Source organism: Montipora foliosa, chromosome 8 (genome assembly GCF_036669935.1).
Source record: "Montipora foliosa isolate CH-2021 chromosome 8, ASM3666993v2, whole genome shotgun sequence".
NCBI lineage: Eukaryota > Metazoa > Cnidaria > Anthozoa > Scleractinia > Acroporidae > Montipora > Montipora foliosa.
The window spans coordinates 10,565,989-10,588,488 of NC_090876.1; the positions used below are offsets into that span (position 1 = coordinate 10,565,989).

General features: G+C 37.5%; 1 protein-coding gene and 1 long non-coding RNA gene across 10 annotated transcripts in view; one reads left to right on the plus strand and one right to left on the minus strand.

Annotated features, from left to right (window-relative positions):
• LOC138012708 (cAMP-regulated phosphoprotein 21-like) overlaps positions 1-9,932 on the minus strand; it is a 35,452-nt gene extending 25,520 nt beyond the window's left edge. For 2 of the 9 annotated variants that reach the window (XM_068859575.1, XM_068859570.1), the window contains exons 1-3: positions 8,841-9,152; positions 7,962-8,055; positions 725-819 (exon numbers count right to left, since the gene is read on the minus strand). In XM_068859575.1, the coding sequence (XP_068715676.1) occupies positions 725-802 (78 nt within the window). In that variant the 5' untranslated portion in view covers positions 803-819; positions 7,962-8,055; positions 8,841-9,152. Of the gene's footprint in view, positions 1-724; positions 820-4,151; positions 4,207-7,961; positions 8,123-8,823; positions 9,153-9,636 lie in introns of those variants that run through there. The other 7 variants (XM_068859574.1, XM_068859567.1, XM_068859571.1 and 4 more) reach the window with 6 other exon arrangements.
• A 453-nt stretch (positions 9,933-10,385) lies between these two features.
• LOC138012710 (uncharacterized) lies at positions 10,386-17,292 on the plus strand. The gene is made up of 2 exons (XR_011125067.1): positions 10,386-10,517; positions 16,736-17,292. It is a non-coding gene; the product is annotated as an uncharacterized lncRNA (long non-coding RNA).
• Positions 17,293-22,500: the final 5,208 nt, after the last annotated feature.

Consider the following 22,500-nt stretch of genomic DNA (forward strand, 5'->3'; position numbering starts at 1 on the left):
TTTCCACACTTTTGGCGAACAACTCGTCGATTGGGTTACACAATTAGTGACTGATACAGACTATTTAGATATACATGACGTACATTAGAGGCTCGCTAGGTTTTCTGGGGCAATTTCCTCGAGTGGTTTTGTTTAGCACATTCGATTGCTTCAACAAACATAAAATCAGTTTGAAATAGGTTCTAAACTTCAGTCAATAATATAAAAATCATTCAAAGTAAAATGTAGAGGTAAGTCAGCCATTACAGCAGGAATTTCACGTTGATATGGTTAAAGAAAAGGTAGACAAGGTGAACACAATGTTTGCAAGATTGTGCAATCCAGCACAATTTCCCGCACAATTGGCCTCCAAAATAGCGCACAATTTTAATTTTTTTCCCGCACCCTGTCAGAAGGGCTGAGGAATGCACGGGACACCGTGGGCTCAAGTAACAGGCAGCAAACATATCATGGAGCATGAGGGTTGAAGTGTGCCAGATCAAAGTGAGTTTCGACCCATGGCGTACTCGTCAGCCCAGCAAATGCAAAAAGAAAAGAGACATCTGCTAGCAGGAAACAAGACAGAAAGCAAACAAATGGAACACAAATAGTTCGCTGTTAAAATTCCAGGCTGACCTCCAAAGACAATCAGTGGAAACGTACTGTACGCTAAAGTCACGGCTAAATTTAACCAACATATGATAATCTCTTTGCAACACAACACCAGAACATGACTTGGACTTACTTCAGCAGTAGTGTGGGTGCAGTTTTTCTGATGGTTTGTCATATTCTGGTCATTATCTAAAGGAAATCTGTCATCCATTATCTGAGTAAACAATGCTGTTGAGGAAATAATAAATTGAAAATTACAAAGCATGTTGTTACAGGCTTACAGCACCAAAATCTGAAGCCAAAGATATTAATTTTATTTCAAGTACAATGTAACAGCAACCAGGTGATCTGGTGACGTAATTTGGAGGACTGGGAAGAAAAGTTTTTTTTAACGCCGTATCCCACAACCGCGCACAGCCTTAGGTTTTGTTTTCAAACTCCCTGCAGTATTTCCATTGCCAAAACTCAACAGATCATTCCGTGTCTACCACATTTCCTGTTACTGAATGAACATTCAGGAGGAAACCACCGAGATCTAACCTAGCCTCTGCCATGTTGAATTCGAATACAAGGCTGTGCGCGGTTGTGGGATATGGCGTTAAAATTTTTCGCCCCAGTCCTCTGAATTACTTCACCAGATCACCTAGAAAAGTAGCAGTTTCTCATTAGTCTCTCTAACTGTGGCAAATTCAAAGGGCTTATACTTTTAATACAAAGGCCTACTCAAACAATGAACAATGAGTCTACATGTGTGAAGTGCTTTATGAAATACACATGAAATTAGGATTAAAAGGAAAGGCTGTTGAATCAAACAATTGTGACTAACAGTGCATTTTTCAAATCATGTTTTCTAGCCTAAAGAAAAGAAAATGTTGCAAGAGAATTTATTTATTTTCATTTCACAAAGGTTTAGTTTGGAATAACATGACACAGCTATGATTTTGTTTATTAACTTTATTAATTCATTTCTATGTCATTTAAATATACTGAAATCCAAATCAATTCTTGGTCAGTAAATGACTGGAATTCGCATCCCTCTTAATATAGAGACCTCCTTGTGAACTGAACCCCAGCTGTCATAATGTTAACTTTATTAGAAATTACACGGACTACACTGTAGCATGCAAAAGATATCACCACGAGAATGAAGATAAAGCCACATACTATAATAATAATCAGCTTTGAAAAAATTAATGTTACATCTACACTGTACATGTGCATTTAAAATCAAAAGGTTCAACACAGGACACATTTTATAGTAGTATACATGCCTTTGTTGTGAATTGCCATCCTTTAATTAACTTGAACAAGCATTATATTGCCCCAGCAAACAAGCTGGTTCAGGAGGAATACAAGAAGCATGCATGCAAATCACAACAATATCATTATACATAATGACAAAATCACTGTCAGAATTTTCTAGAAATGCAAATTTTTTCAAGACTCAGAGATGTATCCAGGTTTTTAAATTTGGGGGTGCTCTGGACCCCTTTTCGGGGGTGCATTGCAAAATTTTGGGGGTCCAGCTACATGTAATCAATATTCGAAAATTAATATTCAATCTGTTGTCTCTTAATTGCTGCTGCAGTACCCTTACAGATTTTTTGTTACACTGCATGTAGGTTTATTAGGAAGCACGGAAATTTTTTTGTTCCAAATATCATCGATGCAGAACTAAAAGCTGTGTTGCAACTAAACCTCTCTGTGGAAAATAACACAAAATACCTTTAACATAAACTATGTCGATAAATCATCTGTACATGTATGCTTAAACACACGCATTTTATTCTTGAAATTAAGAGTGCTTTTAACAAGATAAACAATTTGCAAGACAAGAAATGCAATTCAACTCAATGTTTTTTTCTTGCACAAAAACTGGCCATCCATAAGAAATAGATTAGTTATAAACTTGAGCACTAGTGTGCATAAATGGTTGTTTTTACTTCCATACATTTCACAATTGAAAAGAGAAGAACATAATTGCCAACAGAGAAACTGCAGATGGATCTGCATCGCAACAGAGGCTACATGTGTATGGTCAAAGTAAAGACCCTAATTATAAACAGAGCTCTTAGGGAAAGGAAACCAAGGGTTAGCATAATAATTATTTTAAAAGTTTTTCTGGTTTTTGATCCTTGCATGCATTTTCACTAAAACAATAGTAAGAGCATTATTACATGTAGTTGAAGGATCAGTTTGGGACAATAAAAACACCAGAGTTTCTGTATCCAGGAAGACCATAAGGGTAGCCAAGAGGTCATGTTACAAACCAAGGAATTGTAAAGTGGAACCTCAATCAATGGGCAATTTAGATTATCCGGACTTGCTTTTCTGGTCCCAGTTTTTCATGTCTATTAGTTAGTCATATTTTACGATCCACAGCAATATGAGATGAAGGTCTGGTTTGATCTGAATTTTTTTCACTCCAAAACACAAATCTGTATGCCTGCTCACATGCACTACAACTAATGCAGTGCATTTCACTGCGCTCTGATTGGCTCAAATTTGCTCTGTTGCTAAGTGAAATTCCATGCTCCATTGGCTCAATCAGCATGGTTTGAAAAACATGAGGTTGATTTGCATCAAAATGAATTCATCATGTCCAAAAAAAGGTTAGCAATCCATTCTTTCCATAAAAGACAACCAGTCAATTATTTTGTGATTAGAAAAAGGCAACAGTGAAGGCCTCTCTATCTCTGATGTTGAGGACTGACTTAATTCTGAGAATGAATTTCAAACATCACTACCGTTGCCGGACGAAAAAATTTTAGCAAGTAATGTTGCAGTGTCTCGGGTTGAAAATGACGACAGTAGCGACGAGAAGAATGAAATCAAGATGACAAAACTGTAAACACCAAAGCTGTTGAATGTTTTACGAAGTCCTTGACATGGATGGAACGACAAGACAATGTTGACACTATTACACTTACATGTATGCAGCTTCAAAGAATTCATGACATGCACACGCTCTGGCAGCTCAAAACGAATTGATTTACTTGAGCATTTTACACCAATGTAAAATGTTTTAGATTACTTTAATTGCAACGACTTGTAGCACATAATTTTGGAGCAATTACAATTACAAATTGTTGTTTGCAATTGTGTTTTATTCCTGCATCATTGAATGTTACTCTCTCTCTAACTTATTCAGTTTTGTTTTTGGTCATTAATATGAATTCACATTTTCTTAGCCTATTTTCCGAACTCTTGATTATCCAGACTATTGCACCCAGTCCCCACAAGTCCGGATAATCGAGGTTCGATTGAACTCTGGTCTCACACTACTGGCAGATCAACCTACTTCACATCAAAGGAAGACTGTACAGCATGCAGGCCCTACCCTACAAGAGTGATGCAAACCACAAATGCTCCCCGTAACATAAGAGAACTCCACTGACACTTACTCTGAAAAAGTAACTCAATCAACAATGCTACAGAAGCTGTGTTAAAGAAACATTGATTGCAGTTTTGAAATTTTATACATTTGCTAACTGCTGTGTGCTGTTTCAACGTGCACTTGTGCCACGTCATCCATATCATACCAGCCAAAACAAACTTACCTATAATTATGCGACACAGTTTACAGGATTGTGGCTAGAGAAAATACTAGATGAAGTTGGCTAAAAGGAAGAGTTTGTGAATGTCCTACCACTGGTACCTAGGAAGAGACAGTGTCGACACTTGAAACATGAATCCAGCTATTGCATCAACCTACAGATCAAAGATCTTGCACACTTATAAGACAGAGCATGTTTACAACAGCATCCAACAACATAACGAGTGTTTACTAACTATTAATCACAACCAATGAAGAAGACCCCCATTTACAAAAAAAATGCTCCAATTGGTCAATAAAACTACCACTGCCAGAACAAACAAGGATTTTATCACCAGAACTCTCTGACAGCTGTTGCACTTTGATGCATCCCTAGCTTGTCAATCAAAACCCAAAAGACCACCCACTGTTGACTCTAAGTAAAGAAACAACCAATGACTTTTTAAAATCTTAAAGCAAATAGAGATTCAGCACAACAAGTTTGTTTTGATGAAAACACCTCGCAACATTTAATAAATTATACCAAACGACATAAGCTTGCTTGTGCAGCTCACCAATGTTTTAAGAACGACGTAGATTCTAAACGTTTTCCTGCAAGGCTTATTCTTGGCCAAGAATAACCCTAACCTCTATATTTGTTACTATAATACAAGAAATACTGTATTCAAATATGCAGTTTTAAAACTCTGTTCAACAAGATTCTTCTACAATTTAAGCAACTTCACAAAAATTCAGCCAAAACCATAAAATGCTCTTAGATGCCAGCTGAAAGAATGTTTACTACAGCTGAGCTCATTTTTTAAATTCGCTACAGCCTTGGGGGTAACTAAAATTTAAATTATTGAAGCAATAACCTACCGTATTACCATCCACACAACAGTTTTCAGTTTTTAAAATACATAAAATCCATGTGCACACAAGAGATTAATCACAAAAAGAACATGGGAACTCATGGAAAGTGTCCACTTCAGCAAACCTGTTTGGACAGGCCACCACCTCTTCTCACAAACAGACCACCTTTGTTGCAAAACTGGTGCTTTTATAACACATTTTGTTACAACTTAACAAGTTTCCCTTAGTTGCACACAATGAGGTAAAAACTCTTGATAGTCAAAGTCTGTAAGGTACTGCTTTGCAATATGCAATAAGTTTAAAATTTTCCTCAGCCAGGAAATTCTTTTTGCACTATTTGTAAAATGAAATCTTAAGAAATGCCACGACTATTACAAAACTTAACAAGAGATTAACAAGAGACAATTATAGATATACCGGGATATTGATAACAAAACTAACTCCAACGTTCCGACACAACAATGTCATCTTCATTGCTTCGTTTGTCGCTCATTTTTATGGAGTTCAATACACAACCTTAATACTTGGATTTTACCATGAAGCCCTTAGTCATGTCCAAATATTGACAAAAGTGTCTTAGGTGACTTTTGAGTGACTGTTATAAATCTTAAGAAAACAAATTATTACAGCCAAAATTTGCCCATGAAAACCACCTGAGCAATAAAATTTCATGTGCTTGCATACAGGGTACAATCCAAGATTACAAGATGAAACTAACAGAAAGTTAATTGGAACAGGTTTAACACTTCCTCCTGTACAATTATTTGTGTAAGAGTGATACATATTCTTGTAGATCTTACTTAGTAACACTACACAATTTTACTCCTCAAAGGGCTGTTTAATTGTTGAAAGGGATAACATCTACATTTGTACAATCTTGGACAACACTCAAGATTGGGAAAAATTCTGGTGCGAACATCATTGGACATGCACTCACAAGCAAAGTCAATTGGTCCCTCCTCTCCCCAATAGCAATATTAGTAATGTGGTGTAAAATATTGTGCAAACCTTAAGCCGTTTCCAAACCAACATTGGATTAGGGTAGGGGGAAAGTATGGAGACACAAATAAGGGAATGTTGTGTCACATTTTCCCAATGAGTTTTGTCCAACATTGTACATGTAGGTCCACTTTTAAATTCTTTCTCTCCTTAAGGCCTGGCCATTAACGCTTGCAACATTTCATCCCAACATCTTGCCACATTGTTGGGCACAACATGTTGTATACGTTTGGCCACCCTGTTGTGACATGTTGAAATTTGAAAACAGTCAAATTTTGCGTGCAACATACATTTTGGATGTTGCACAATGTTGCACTTGTTTGGCCACCTTCATGCAACATTGTTGCACTAGGGCATGCATGCTAGTTCCACTTGTTGCACGCCAGAGGATTAGGGCACAGAAACATTGACATGTTGCATTGAAAATGTTGAAAATGCTGCATGCATAATTTGGCCAGCCCATTGAACACATGTCGCAACATCGTGCAACATGCAACAATGTTGCATGTTGTGTTGCAATGTTGAAAGCATTTGGCCAGGCCTTTTAGAGTGATATTTGTGATAGGAGTTTACAGAAAGTAAACACAATTTTAACCTTTTTAATCCTCTTGAAAGCCTGCAAAGAACATTTGGAAACAACTGCACAATAATTTTTTCAAAATGCCAAAAATGGAAAAATTCCCTAAGATACTAGAGGTAATGCCCAAAGCCTACAATAATTGAGAAAAAGAATTCTTTTGATTTTGAGCTAACCATAAAATACAATTTGTGGTTTTAAACCACACTAAGGTACACTGGGGTATTAATATTCTTATTCTTTGTGTTTTGATGCCATGGTACAGAGATTTTCCAGGCCGTCATGAAATATCTATGTGTAAAGCTTTCAAATTTAATTAACCTTGATAAAAAACCATCCCTTTGAAGTTAAAACCTGTTTATCAACTTCAAAATGAGCATCTTTATCAAGTTCAAATCAAAGTGATGAAAGAAGAGCATAGGAATCACTGCCATTCAAACAAGGCTAAAAACGGCTGTCACTTTTAAGACCTAGACTTCTTACAAAACGACAATTGTGACACCGATGGGATCAGTGCATCTGAATCTTACTTAACAAATGCAAAAATTAATATTAAATGCTGTTTTTTTTTCAAGGTGAAGGTTAGCTTTGAAGAGAATCACGCTAGTGGACCATTTAATATATACATAAACTATTAAGAAAGAAAAGCAACCACAAAGATAAGATAAATAAATACAGAAAAATAAAAAGCCTTTTGTCCTCTTAGAATACATGGGAGTGCTACCATGTCAGTCTTCTAGTGTGCAAAAGAACATTTCTCGTAACACTAAAATGCAAAATTGCCAGAAGAAATTTAAGCTATCTATGAAGACACCAACATTAAAAAATTTATAGCATCCGATACACTTGCTATTTGACCAGTGGTGATGCAACAGCCAATAGACTGAAAAGCCGAAATTCAAACCAAATTTTGATAACCTCTTGTCTCTAGAAACCTGCTTATTTGTTGGACCTTTGTTTTAAAAGGAAAAGACTGTCACAAGCAAAATTTGGTAAAGACATACCGTTCCATTCGCGAAACGTAGGGCACGAAGACATTAAATCACAAATACAAGCAACCTCCGCACGAAGTCAACTGGGCTCTCTTGATTTTTCTCGGACCAGAAGACATTGAAACAGTTAAAATTTCGTATTCAAGCTCATATTTCACAACGATGCGTCACCAGCCCTTTGGAAAAATCGAGGTGTCAACTGCTAACAGATCAAAGACCGCAAGATACAATGGGTTTTACAAGTCAAGTATAACAAGCAAAGCCGACCGACGTTTCGAAATGCCAAAACTCCATCGGGAATAAGGTGCTGTTTCAGGTATTGTTAAGGCTGCTCGTAAGTTTAACAATTTTAATTCAACGCAAATAGGTCATTTTAATTCTAAAGTGATCTTACCTCAAACGGCAGCTTGCTTATGTCCATTTTTTAATCATATTGATGATGGGATACAAACTCTGGATCATAACTTTCGGTAAGCCGATGGGAAGATCTGGAAAGAGTATCAAACCGCCTTAAATTACAGGAACAGTTCCGGCGTATAAATTACGGTCTCAATTCTGTAAGAGAAGACAATGAAATTAAAATTTTCAGTGAAACGAGACGCAAGTCAAGAAATAGTACTTAAAAAGATTTAAGTATCTCAACAAAGATAATTTCATGCGCAGAAAACACAAAATAGAGGGGAGGCTTGTACATTTCCTAAATTGAGACCTTCGCAAACAGCAAACTGAAAGAACATAACCACTGGTAAATAAACGTATGGAACAAAACTATTGCCCTTTAAATGCGTTTTTTCAACCAAAAATAGGGTCTCCACTATTTTCCCTCAACTCTTATGACAATGAAACAAATGTACAGCACGCAGCATAACAAAGACAAGCTTAATGTTCCACCCCTGAAAGAATTGCTTTGGATTTGAATTGAAATCGACAACTTATAAAAATCTTAATTAATAATTCACTCCACTCAACTCCACTCCCTCCAAACATCGGCCCAAACAAGATAAAGCCAAAAATTTCTACATTAGTTGAACAACGCCCCTTAAAAGAAAAAGCTCGATCTAAAACCTCGCAATAAACTGCCGCAATGTGGTCAGCAAGGTTTTCACAATCGGCGGCGCTTTTCCCAAGAAATCAACAACAGATTCCCGGCACCACAGAAAGATCTCCCGGTCCACACCGATATTTTCGTAACACATTTTAAAGCGTGGGCGAGCTTAATTTACTTCTAACTAACAAATCCCGGGAATCCCACTTACCGGCCACTTTTCCTCACCTGAAATTTTACGATACATCTTTTGCTTTTTTCCATGTAAGCGACAAACGGTGCTGGCAGCCGAATAAATGCTCTACGATAACTGTCGAGGATTTCGAAGTAAAGAAACGACGCGGCTTTCAGGCGCAAACTTGCAGCCGAGACTTCAAATGTGCTGCAGCGTCTCCCGTTGGTAACGAAGAATAAACGTCGTTCATTGAATTTCTAAAACCGATATTTTTACCCTAAAAACAGTCGAATTGTCATGGCGTGAACACAGACAGAATGTAACACCGGCCACACGAGCATCATCAATCGCCCGAGAGACTTTTGGGTAATGTGACGTCACAAGAAAAGGTAAATTTGCCGGAAGTGAGACATTTTTCACAGCTACTTCCTTTGATTGGTGGATCAAATAGAATATTCTGTATTCATATTGCTTGAAGAAGAAGACGAAGAAGAAGACGAAGTAGAAGAAAAAGAAGAAGAATAAAAAGAAGAGGCACGTTTTATTTTTTCCGGCATTTTTTTTTCCAATAAAAGATAATAGAAGTTTCCTTTTATCGTTTCTTGAGAAAGATATCACTAAGATGTCATGCTATTTTGCATTAAATAAAAGGTAATAATGTGTCTTCGATGGGGAAACATCACTTTCTTGCCTACTCTTCAATCTGTTTATTATCTATCGTTCCTCTATTTATAGAAAAAAAACTCCTTTTATCAAGTTAGAGGTGTCTACTGTAAGATTACGCCCGGGCATGAATAAATCAGTTTTCAAGAATTCATGAAAAAAAATCGTTTGAATAAATTCACTCACCGCAATGAGGGTAGAATTGATATTAGCAGCGTTTGTGTTACTGACTTGTGTACACATTCGGTTGAGAAATACAGTATAACAGGCTCGATCGCACGGAAGTAAATCTTTGCTCCTCTGACATCAAAACAAGAATGAACTCTTCGGCAGAGAGAGTCCGGAATGACTTGAAATATCTTCTTGACGTCATCAGCGCTAAGCGAAACACAAATTTACGCCTACCATCGGAAACGCAGGACAGCAATGCATACGTCTTTACATGGACCCAGAAAACTAAAATTAATTGGACTCGTAAATGCTATTCACGAAGACTAAGGCAAACTGTTAGCAGCAATTGTGCGGGGAGCTAGATAAGTCGTGTCGCTGACGTCACACTGACGTCATTTGAAGTCTGTATGTATAAATACACAATCAAGTCCGCCTTGAACGGCTTCAAAGGAAAACATTGTTTTTGTCAGAAAAGTGTATGCAAATGGTTATCGTTGAACTGAATAATTAGGATTTTCGCCTGAGGCGTTTCAAAAGTTTTTTTTTTCGTAGAATAAATCCTCTAAACGGTTAAACGTCAATTTAACCAGAGTAGATCTTAGTGTTTGATTCTTTTCCGCTGCCAATCGAGTGAAACAAAATACTTTTAAAGATGGACTAGTTGATTGATCGCAAACTAAATTTCAAAAGAAATAATCGACAGGCGATCATTAATTATTCAGGAGTCTATGTTTGCGCATAAATTCTAAGATGAGAAATCCATTTTAATGTTCTACGCATTTCAGCTAGTTGTGTGTCTATTTTTGCTCGATTTAGGATTGCGTGGGTGGTATTAATTTGGGAAAAAGAGCCGAGGCGTCGATGACAATCGTTTTTTCCGGGAGGTTTGAGCTCTGGTAAGCGATTGCAAAAAATTATGTAACAATTTTTTTGCGTTTTCATGCAGAAACTAGAAAATCGTCAAATTGAGAAAGCAGGTGGAAAATGCACTAGATTGCAAAAATATGAAACCACATACAGCTTTTCAATTTAAAAGCATAAGAATAAATATTTCATTCTAGCTTTTGGAAATATTGAGAACTTTGCGGCTAAAGCAATACCCCATTGCTGCTTTTTTGAGTAACCTAGCTTTTTCGTTTCAGGTGCAGAGTTTTCATAATAAATTTTACGACGACATAGATTGGTAGGAAAACAAGATGTGTTTTCTCCTTCAATATAAGATAATGAAATGATTTCTTTTCTCGAATGACAGAGTACTAGGGGATCGAATCTCGTCTTAAGCCTAATGACAAATTTGCACAACAAAATGGTAAATAGTTTGTCCTTCTTAGAGAATTTTGGTGCACGAGTTGCAAGAATAACGGCAATAGCAAACGATTATTTTAACGACAAAAATCTTATTTTCTTGCAAAAATTTAATGAGCAACGTTCGATGCAAAGCAGTTTTTAACAGCAATGTCTGACATGGAATGGAAAAACAGGCGATGCCTGTTTATTTAAAAACAATGCGGCCTAGAAAAGAAACATTAGAGCAAGGCTTTCATGATAGCTTAGCAACAATGTTTCTGTAGGAATTTAATCCTTCCTTGCAACCCCAAAATTGTTTTGCATTAGGAAGAACGACATTTGTTTAGTTGTAAAGTGGCATGCTAATTTCCCGTCTCGGCATCTAGGCTGCATGAAAAACTTAACCTTTCTTTGTTGCATTATGTTATCGCTTTTTCTGTATGTATGAAGTGTGCTCTTGCACGAGAGAAATACCGATCCAAAGCTTGAAAATCGTAGGCAGACTCTTCCTTTTTTTTAACATTTATGTTACGTTTTTTGAGTAAAATAATTGATCGCATTCGAGTGTTTTAACTACGACTTGCATCAGGATAGAAACGTCATCCCCGAAGGTAATGTTCTCTGCAGAAAAATCACAAGAAATTGAGAAGAATAGGAGAGTACTGAATTAGATGTAGAGAATTTAGCTTTGTGTGCAATTTAAATAGACTGCCGACATTCTAAACAGAAACCAACTTTAGCGTGAAAGCTGCTGTCCTCGTCATTTTGGCCCTGTTTCGATTAAGTTGTCATATCGATGAACCCTTCCCATCGCTGGGCTGAAACAAATCACAAAACCTGACAGTTCATTTCTTTATCACAGAATAAAGACACAGTTATCCGAGTATCTAGCCTGAGGCTTCTCTATGCCTGTCTCCGGCCGGCTCTTGCACACCTTCACTTGAGTTTCTGTCAGTCAAACCAATGAACTAAATTGCCCTTGCAATTTGCAACTGTCTTTATCGAACTGAACCCGCTGTATTCTGGCCACGTCAACACGTGCAAGCATTCGCACGTTTTGCTCTACCTATTTCAAGTAATTTACAGCGAAGATAATAGGAAATGGACTGTTTTGCATTTCAGTGGATAGTAAAAACATCGAAAAATTAAGTCTGCCAAGCGATTTACGACCATACGACGATATACTTCTTTCAGTTATACCTTCAGGTCACTTGTAGCTAGCATCATATTGCAGTCTGCTTTGCCTTCAAGAACCAGCTTTAGATCCCGAAAGAAAGTTTAAAATTATGTGGACGTAAACTTTGCTATAAGCAGTCACAAAGGGTTCATAAACATAATCCTTATTAACTGATTGTGTTTTGAAGTGTATGTACAGCGCTGTACCAACGAGTTTCCCGGCGTTTGAGGCCACTGATTTCCATCTCATGGGACCATAGTCATCACCGGGTTGAAACACTTCACGCTTACCGGCTGTTAGTTTTCTTCTGACGGCAACGTTATTGAAAACATGACTTAGTTTGTTTTCAACCTTATTTTCAAATTCCGTAAAAAATTATCTAAACTACTGATCAATGTTAAAGATTTGTAAAGGTGAAATACAGTTTTTAGTGATAGCCAGTGCACTGTCTCTCCTTGGCTTCTCTTCTAGGGGTCTTCGTCCACAGGAAAAAGATTACTAAGCGGCAAAAAGTATCTCGACAACGCCAAAATTGTTCAGTTTATTAAACATAAAAGGCTATTTCAGTACCTAGTAGGCCAATCTTTCTACTTCGTTGTGCAATTTTGGAAAGAAAACAACCCGGAAATTGGCAACTTGGTTAGAAGGTTCAAACCTAGTAAAGAACTACAACGAATTTGATAACGATGAATTTAATAGCTCAGCATTCTCTGGAGTTACAATGCTATGGAATTGAATTTAAAAGAAATAATTTAAAATAGCAACAATTTATTGCCACTTTTTTTATCCAGCAAAATGAAAATCGACTGATCTCAAAGCTGCGAGGAACTTTCCAGAAAGAACATGCAAATACAAAATGGCCTAATGGAGGTGAAACTAAGAACTCCAAGTTAGACAATTAAAAGGTTTGCTGTTTGCAAGTTCAACCAAGCCAGACATAAAAGAAGTCGATGGTATACATGTAACTAATGTTGTAAACACAGGAATTTTGCCACTTATTTATCTCGTTTATGATGATGACCTTGCAGCTACTCACTAAGTAACCGCGGCGAATCGGCCACGGGAGCAGCCATGGCTGTGTAGCCGCCACTTTCTCAGCGTTAAAACTTCGCTCTTAATATTTGCCCGCGAGGATGTTGCGGTCATTCATTGGGTCGGCATCATGTGAAAACATTTTGAATTGAATTCTTTCTCCTTTTCAAAATGTTCTCGTCTAATGTGAATGCTTTTTTTTTTTTGCGAAATTTGGTTATGGACATTCAATCGGAGAGGTTCTGTGGGCGGAGGAATCGTCAGCCGTTCCTTCACCAACATGGCCGGCGGGAAAAAAAACCTGGCATCAGGGCCAACAATATTTCTTACAAGAACGGGGCTATGAAATTAAATTTAGGCATTTTTTTTGTTTCGAAATGAAAAAAAAAAAGTTTGTTGAATTCTAAATTGATATTTTTCCTTTTGGGAGGTGATAAGGTTGCTCACTGATTAGCGAGCAGAGCTTGGATGTGAGGTCGTTTAATCGATTCTTGATTATTTTAGGGTTTTTCTTCGATGAAAAAGCTGATCCGCAGTCCTTTATTCTATCAATCTCTTTGAAGAAGGAAATATTGACTTTCAGAAGACTTGGTTGAACTTCAAAATATCAGAGAGAGTCAAACTCTTCCCGCTGAAGTCATTCTCTATCCCTGCTGGAAAACTTCCTTATTTGCAAGAGTACCAAATAACGATCAGTCATTGCTTTTCAGTAAAACTCTTAACCAATGGAGTGGAGGGAACGATAAAAACCACTCTTACATTCAAATACCACTGAGGGGAAAATTTGAAGCTTAGACGCTCCATAAAAATACAGGGCCAAGTTCATTTCCTGAATCCTCTGCTGTTTTTTCCGGTTTCGAATCAGCCCCGGCCTGCTCACTATATCTAACCATTTCTAATGTCTTCAGTTTCAAGACATGGAAAATTTTAAACATGATTACAAATACAAATCCGGTCCCTTTTTTCAGTTTACTATGTACCGATAATTTGTGATTTCAGTTCTCAATCGTTTCGGCCTTGTCCTTTTAAATCTTTGGTCGAAGTATCGACCGTTCGAGCTTGAAACGACACATCTATAGCCGGCAAGATTCAAATTTCCTTAGCTTTTGCCATGTGTTGGGTCTTTCAGAAATCTCAGTTTCAATATGATTTCCAAATAGCGCGAATTGAACTCAGTCAAAGAAGCTCTCTGCCGAAATGATACGCCGAAGTGCGTGAAGTAAGAATTCTGCATCTACTAGTGATACAATTTTATTACGAGTTTTCTATTCAGTTACTGACAAGCATGGTTCATTTTTTTTTTTCAAAGCATGGTGATCTCTTGATTGCCCAAAAAGGGACAAAAATGATTAGTATTTTCGAAGTTTTCCATGCTTGAACATCGCCTACAATTTTGAATGTAATATAACAAACCTGAAACATTTGGAGATTATGGGAATGTTAGCTAGAATCATCCTAGGCAAAAAGTCATTGGAAATATTGGCTGTATTTTTATCAGGAATTTCGACAAAGATTTATCATTCACGACAACTGGAGTTTTTAGAGTAATACTGAATCATTCAACGTCGAAATGTCGTTCTGAATGGCTGATTTTTTTCCATTAGTCTCCAAGCGCACAGTTACGAATCCAACTTTAAGTTTGCCATGCAAGAGATACTGATGGATGTAAAGACACCAAACGGCTCCACGTAGGTGGAGAAATTTGGGAAATCAAAATTTCAGCGTTTATGAGAAAGAGTTGACTTTCTGTTTAGCGGCGGAGAGTGTCTCCAGAAAAAACGTTCTTGCTGGATCACTTTAAGTAATAACCTTTAACAACTTTTATGCTGACCGATATCGGCGGCGCGGCGATTCTGTGACGGTGCTGTTGGCCTTACGGTTAAATTCCTTTCGTTCGAGAGTAAGGAAATTTCACTTACCTTGTTATAAATCTGCAAAGAAAACCTAGAGTATTACCTGGCTAGAAAATGGAAGTATAGACTACTTCTGTGCCGTGAGAATACCACCTCAATTGACAGGACGACCGAACAGCTAATAGCGTTTTACAGACTTGAAAAGGAACGTGGGCGCATTATCTTAAGTTGGAACACCAACACATTTCGTGTAATCATTCAATCGACGAAAAAATACACCAGTTGAAGTGAAAATCTGCACAAAATTTAGTTTCATCTTTCAAGAAACCTCTTTTATAAAGGATTTTTGCTGCCTATGGAATAAAAGTTATTTGCTTATTACTTTTATGAGCAGTGCCTACCGATACTACAAATGAACTCCTGGTGGAGGATGGATTTCGATGCGTTTTGTTTTAGCCAAGGGAAAACTCGTAACTTTCAACGTCTTTAGGCAGCTTCGTTTCCGGGGATCTTTTCCAGATTCGGAAAAATCCAAAGTGGTTTGTTTCTAGTGGACTTTAACTGACAATTCGCGATAAAAGTGCATCCACCGCGATCATAAAGCAAATACCTATATGAAGCAAATGCGATTTTTTATGGCGTGGGCCGACACTATGTTCAACTTCCTATTTCTCTTTTGACTTCCTTAGTTTCAATTTGCGAGAAAGGTGCTTGGTTTAACATATGTCACTGATGGTTATCCTAAATTTTCGAGGTCAAAGATAAAACATTAATGTAACTCATTGAAGCGGGCTGATGACTGAACTATAGTTGTTACCAAACAACTTTGAACTGGGAAAGATCTTCACGGTTGCGCGCATCAATCTCGATCACGATGTTCCTGTTTGGCGCATCATCAAATTTTTGTAACAAAAAATTAAGAAACTATTAACTGCAAAATAATTCACTGTTTTTTTTTCTGTGAGTGTGGTTAAAATAAATGTTTAATTTGTCTACGGCACCAAACTGTAAGAAAGTATTAGTATAGAGATGTTTCGCGGGTCACTTTCACGTGCACACTATTTTCCTTAACTATTTATAATAATTGCAAAAAGCTAATCGTTCGATTCTATCAAACTTCTGATCATTTTTCTTTTTTATGGGAGATATTCTATAACTGTGGGCACGCCAAGTTTTGATGTACAAGTGTTGCATACAAAGGCAGGAACTTTTAATTACCTTCAAAAGTTTAATAATATCGAGGAAAGGCATTCTCTTCCGCGTAGTGTGTTTGCACAGTACATATAGGCGCTAATAAACAACACATCCGATTATGAACAATATGGGCAATGCTTGTCGATTTGCCTTTGACCATTTCAATAATTTTCAGTTTCTTAACAGCAGAAAAAGGGGAAAAAAAAACAGCGGCACAACTTTTACGACATCAATTCACTCCTAACAATTTGTTTTCCTTATGGATCATTTTCAGTGGTCACAGAGCAACTGAGGATGCAAACTGTTGACGGAACCAAGCTTTAAATATAGCCTCATCGTCGAACGAGTCAAATATAACTGAATCAAAAACGTAAAAGTTTTTGAATGACATGTATACTTAGCAGTCCTTTTTTTGAAAATCAGCGTTTTGTCGATCATCCGCCGTATACATTAACGCTTTGAGTTCATTGATGGTGTAAGGCCACCAAAACCCTTCCTCCAGGCTGGCTAACAAAGCATCACATGCAAGATATCATGATTGTGTATTGTTTCCTTATGTTTTTGTTTTCAGAATGTGGTAACCGTTTCAGTTGCTCGGATAAGAAGAGGCGAGAACTGTGTCCCTGGACAAAGGCAACATATTATCTTAACTTGGAATAAAAATTGAATATGGAACTACCCGACGCGACCTAAATAGAATGTGAAAGCATTTCATGCTCAGAATCGACTACCGTGTCCCGTTTACAACTAACTCACGATGTCTGGCTAGTGGAACCACCACGAAATCCATGATCATCTGAGTGCTGTGAAACTGCTGGGCTACCAACTGAGATAATTAAAACATTGCAAAGATAAAACTCTTAAGAAATCTTCAAGAAACAAAAAGTCGCCCCGGCTGTAAAAAGACTCAAGATTTCTTACAACTACATGAACGTAATCTGCAATTGATTAAACAAGAACAGTGAAAGAAGAATGATGGTTTTCTCTTTTAACTTCCACTTCACTTTCCAATTTAACATTAGCCTTTCAGTTCAGTTTCTCACTGATGGAAACCGAAGGAGCAACGTCTCTGTAGACTCTGTAGACCTCATTCGTGCGGCTTTAATTAAACAGAAGGTGTTGATCATGTATAGATATATTTCAATCATACATCTTTTCCTCTTTAGGTTCTTTTTTAAGATCGGCACAAACGATTTTGCAGTCCAAGGGTTTGCTTCATTTGCCAATGGAAGGTTCATTGAAAGAGCTTGAAATATTTTATTTTTGTGCGAATTTCTATTTTACTGTGCCACCATCAAATTATATTTCCTCCTGGTATGAGTATTAAGGCTCTGTTCCCTGTCCACACTTGTCAGTATTATACAACTACTTTTTTTGTTCAATGTACGCTGATGTTTTGTCCTTAATTATTCTCTGTATGCATTTGACCGTCCATTTTGTTATTAAGATTGTCGAGATCCGGTTTTCGCTACAGTTTTTTACCATTTTGAAACCCCTTTTTCACCCAGAGAAAAAATGAGTCTAATCCTCGACCTAATTTTAGCTATGCAACATTTACACCTTTAACGTTGTTATAACAACAAAACCAAACTGTAGCATCCGCGTTAAATAATACTGCAATAACAATCGGAATACCAAAATTGTGGTGGGGTCATTTCAATCAATAAAGGAATTTAAATTTTATCCGTTTACTTTTCTTTTATACGACGACATATTTCAACTGCAAAATAAACATGAACGGTTTGTTTATTTTTGTAACGGTTCTACGCTTTTGAGTTCACTGCAGTTCATGGTTTTCGTTGGAGATTTATCCGGAGCATGGCAGCACTGAAACAGTAATACAAGACTGAAACATGTTTAGTTTTGTACTTTCCCTCTTATACACCTAAGCAGATGTCAGGCCGAAAGTCTTCCCTTTATAGGATACTGGTCTGTTTTATGTTCGTCTTCGATAAGCGGGCTACCATTCTATTTCTTCCAGTTTGTTTCTCGCTGTCATTCACAATGCTCAGGTCAAGACATGCCACGCGACACTGTTTGGACGAAGGTACAAAAAGTTGCTTTCGCTAAACAGAGCAACTGTACTCTGTAGCCTTTTCGAAGAAGCGAAGTATCTTTGGAGACTCTTAAGTCTTTGTTAAAACCCATGTTTGTTTGTTTTTTCACAACCCCTCATAAAATACAGAGAAAACACTATGTTTGACACCCAACAAGGTTAATACAATGCCTCAGAAGTAAAGCAAGAATATTTATAGTCCTGTTTTTGACGAAAAAGTCATTATTTGGAAAAACAATAAACGTAGTCATTTTTTCATTTTACCTGCAAAACGCTGCCAAACAAAAACAGAATAGCGACCCTTCCCTTTTAACAATGTTATGTTTAAATTTAGCGGAACGACAGTGAAAGACTACGAGTTTTCAGTTCGAATTCCGTGACCTTGATGAATAAAATGGGCGGTCATATTCTCTTTTTGTAATAAAGGCAATCACTTAACGAGTGGGTTAAAACGGAAAATAGGTTTGGAATTCCCAACAGGGAGGATTGGGGTTTCTTAAAAAAAGAAGGGGCACAATGTCTGGGCGGAAGTCGGCCGCCTTCTCACTACAACAGAAACCACTTGACAAAGGCAATGCCTTTTTAAATGTGCGAACCTGCCGATCGGTTCGCTGGTTGAATGAAAGTTTGACCATTATGTCTGAGGTCATCACGAGTTCAAACATCACAGTCGGATTAGAGAAGAAGATTCTCAAAAGATTTTTTAAGTTCATGTTTGCTCTGTGGTTAACATTGTAATCGTGTCATTGGGCGGGGCGGGGACTTAGACCATTAGTCCTGGGGATATGGGAATCGAGGGGAGAAATATCGAAACGAAATTTCTCGCGGTTCCCTCTGTCAGGCTTGACATTATCCATAAGGGCCCATTTCTCCTAAGCTTACAAAACTACGATCCACTTATGCTGAAAGGATGGTATTTTTACATATTCTCGAAATAAGACTAGAAAAAAAAACCGTGAATAAGAAAATACAAAGACGGTTTCATTGTCCGAAGCGGTTTCCTTTCGGAGATACAGAGAAAAATCTGGTACAATAATACGCTCGAAAAGTTTCTGAGCTGCCGAGCAGGCAGGAACGAATTTATCGCATGGGACTGAAACTATAACCTTCAGGGGTATTTTTAGTGTTTTAAATGGCAGTCATATTTGATTGGATATACTGGAACTGATTTCAGGAACAAGTAATAACGGTTACCACGAAGAGAGAGCAGTGTCCATACGATGTTTTCGTGTTGTCAGTAAAAACACAACCAGACTCATTGCTAGTACTGCGATTTTCATAATTCTGCGAAATCTTACCTTGAAACCTGCGTTTTGGCTTCCATCAATCAAATTTCCGAACAAAGCCGGGAAGATCAACTCCGCCTCCGGAAAGTGAATTGGAGTTTTTGTTCAGTTCACAGCTTGAATACCATTATAATATGTGTTTTTAGAGATTCTTCAGTAAAAAGATTCGTACAGATTCCATCGCTTTCCATCGGCGTCAAGTTTGAATATACGAATGTACCTTGGGAACCAAAGATGCTAATTGATGGGTTACTCAGGCATCAATTGATTTCGTCATGTGTGGTTGGCGTCGTTGATGGAAGCCAAAACGCAGTTCGGCCTTTGGCGCTTGAAGATGAATTCCGCAGAATTATGAAAAACGCAGTAATTGCACTGTTTAATTTGCCTCATGAGTCGGACAAAAAGCTTCTCTCGTTTTTTTTTTTTCTTTTTTTTTTTTTTGTAATATTTGAGAGAAAGACTTTTGTGTAACCATTCTCTTTGGTCAGTACAACTCTGCGAAATCGCTGAGAATGAAATTAGGTTCGAGTTGTCGTTTTTGCATTTGTGGAAGCGGTATACAAAGGCAAACAATGCTTAAATCAAACCGCGAATAGATTACTCAGAAAAAATGATTGAGAAATACAAAGATAAACTCCTTACTATATATAGCAGGGTAGACAGTGTAATGAAAAAGCATTTACAAACCCTATAAATACGGGAAAGTTCCACACTTTTATTATCAAACAAAGTTTTCTAGACCTTAGCATTGCATTCATTTTCACATTCTGAGCAGCAATTAGCAAGTCGATACGCAGTTATTCCTCTGCGTTCTTCACAAGTCCAGTGCTAGAGGAAGTTTGTAATGGAGTGGCCGAAAAACAGCATTTTGCTGCTTAATTGAGATAATAACCACTTTCGCAAGGAAACGTGAAAATGTGATGTTAATTTCTTTCTTCCAACAATTATAAAAGGTTTGACAGAAAAAAATCAATGAATTTGCCCGCTTCCCAGTGAGGCACGGCTTCCCTAGGCAGTGTTTACGCTAAATTTTCCGCTTCCTGCGCAGAATCTCCGCTGTGCATTATTTTTCCAAAACACTTTTTCCCCAGTTTGGATATCTCCTCGAAAACTAAATTACGCAATACACTCTTTTTTTCAAAACAAGAACCCGGCTTTTTTTATAAGAACGTTCGGGCCGAGCCTGAGATTAACCAAAATTTTAAGAACATACTAAGAGCATACCAGAGCAGGTTGATAGTCAGTTATTTTGCACATTTTGGTTAAATTTGGTTTTGTGAGTATGATAAATATAGGTACAACGAAGGTAGTCTTAACAGGACAATTAACTCAAATACCTAGGGTCGTTTTGTTTTAAATATTGTATTATACACTGAAAACAACTTAGTTTTTACTCGATCTTAGTATACTACACAACTTTGAGAAAATGTTACAAAAAAATAAGAACGTTCAGCGTCATTAGGATCCTGTAAAAAAATAGTGTAATTAACAAACAAAGATCGGCCATACATGTTTCCGTCCTTCCTAGGTTAAGTGCGATCAAAGTTTAACCGGAATTAGGTCGAGTATCTGCGTCGAAACCCTATAACGGAGATTATTCTTGGCCTCCATTTATTTAGTATAACTTAAAATAGACAACTGTTTCTGTCGCAACCTTTGATTGATTATCCCGTTAAACGTATTTGTTTCTCCCTTGCAATTTGTGCGCAACTTTGTAGGCCCGCAAAACCACGAATTACTGATTTCAATTGTATCACCGTCATTGCTACTCGTCAGCGCTCCAGTTCGACCCGGTAACTAGTAAACGTGATGGGATACCAGAAAAGGTCATTAGCTAGACTGCCATCAAAGCTATAACTTTTTCCAAGGAATAGAGTTTGGCTGGAAGGGGGCCTTCAGTTCGCAGGCAATTAAATTGCGGCGAAATAGTCGTAGTCTCTTATTTTCTTAATTGTTTTTCTCGCAATTCATATACATTCGACACATGAATCGAATTAAAAATGTTTATATTATTTCCATTCATAGATTTATGGATCAAGGGGCTGACCTTAGCGAATTTCTTCATTCAACAAAACAGTGTTGAATTTTAGAATTAATTGCAAACTGCTGTGTCGTTCATCACACAATTTTACGGTTTTCCCCTAAACAAAACTTATGCTCGATGCTCTAAAATTGAAATGTATTTTTAGCACAAGAGAATTACCTTAAAACAAAGCTATTTTAAGCAGCGACAAAAGAAGTCCTAGCTTGTTGATTAAGTATGCCAGTAACTGCTTAGCTCACGCCGGAGGGGACCGATTTATTTTTCCTGTTTATTCCGAGAAAAACATTGCAATTAATTAGATTCGTTTATGTCCAGATTTACAAATATAGCATTGCAGGATAAAAATAACACTTTCAAGTTTTTGTCATGTTGATATGACCTTGGAAAAAAACAACTTTTACCTCGACCTCTTTCGAGGTCTTCACTTTCGTATATTTGAAATGTTGGAGGTTAATTGACGACTGCAGGCCACCACGGAAATATACAATCCCCGGAAATGTGTGTATTAAAAAAAAAAAAAGATGCTGTAAAGTTCAACTAGACTCGACGTTAGTCCGCAAAACGTCTTACGAACCCAAGAACCCAGATAAACCCACCATGCAAGCTCCAGTCGTTCTTACGGTAGATAAATCACTATCCATTGGACAGCGCAATTGGTTTCGCTATGACTTATCCACTAGATAGTGATTTATCCGGCCAAGAAAAAATGAAGGGGGTCTCCATATATACCTGTGTAGCATTATGGCGGGACTATTGACTCTTTCATGATCCTGGTTTAATGGCCTACCTCGCACCTTCTACGAATCTCCTATTGCTCAGTTGGAGGCTCAGTATTAATGGGAAGGTAGTAGATTCGACTCCTGTAAAGGAATACTCGAATGTTTTTCCGAGTATCCCCGAGTCCTAGCTCCCATTAGTCTCTTATAGCTCAATGGTAGAGCATCCGAACT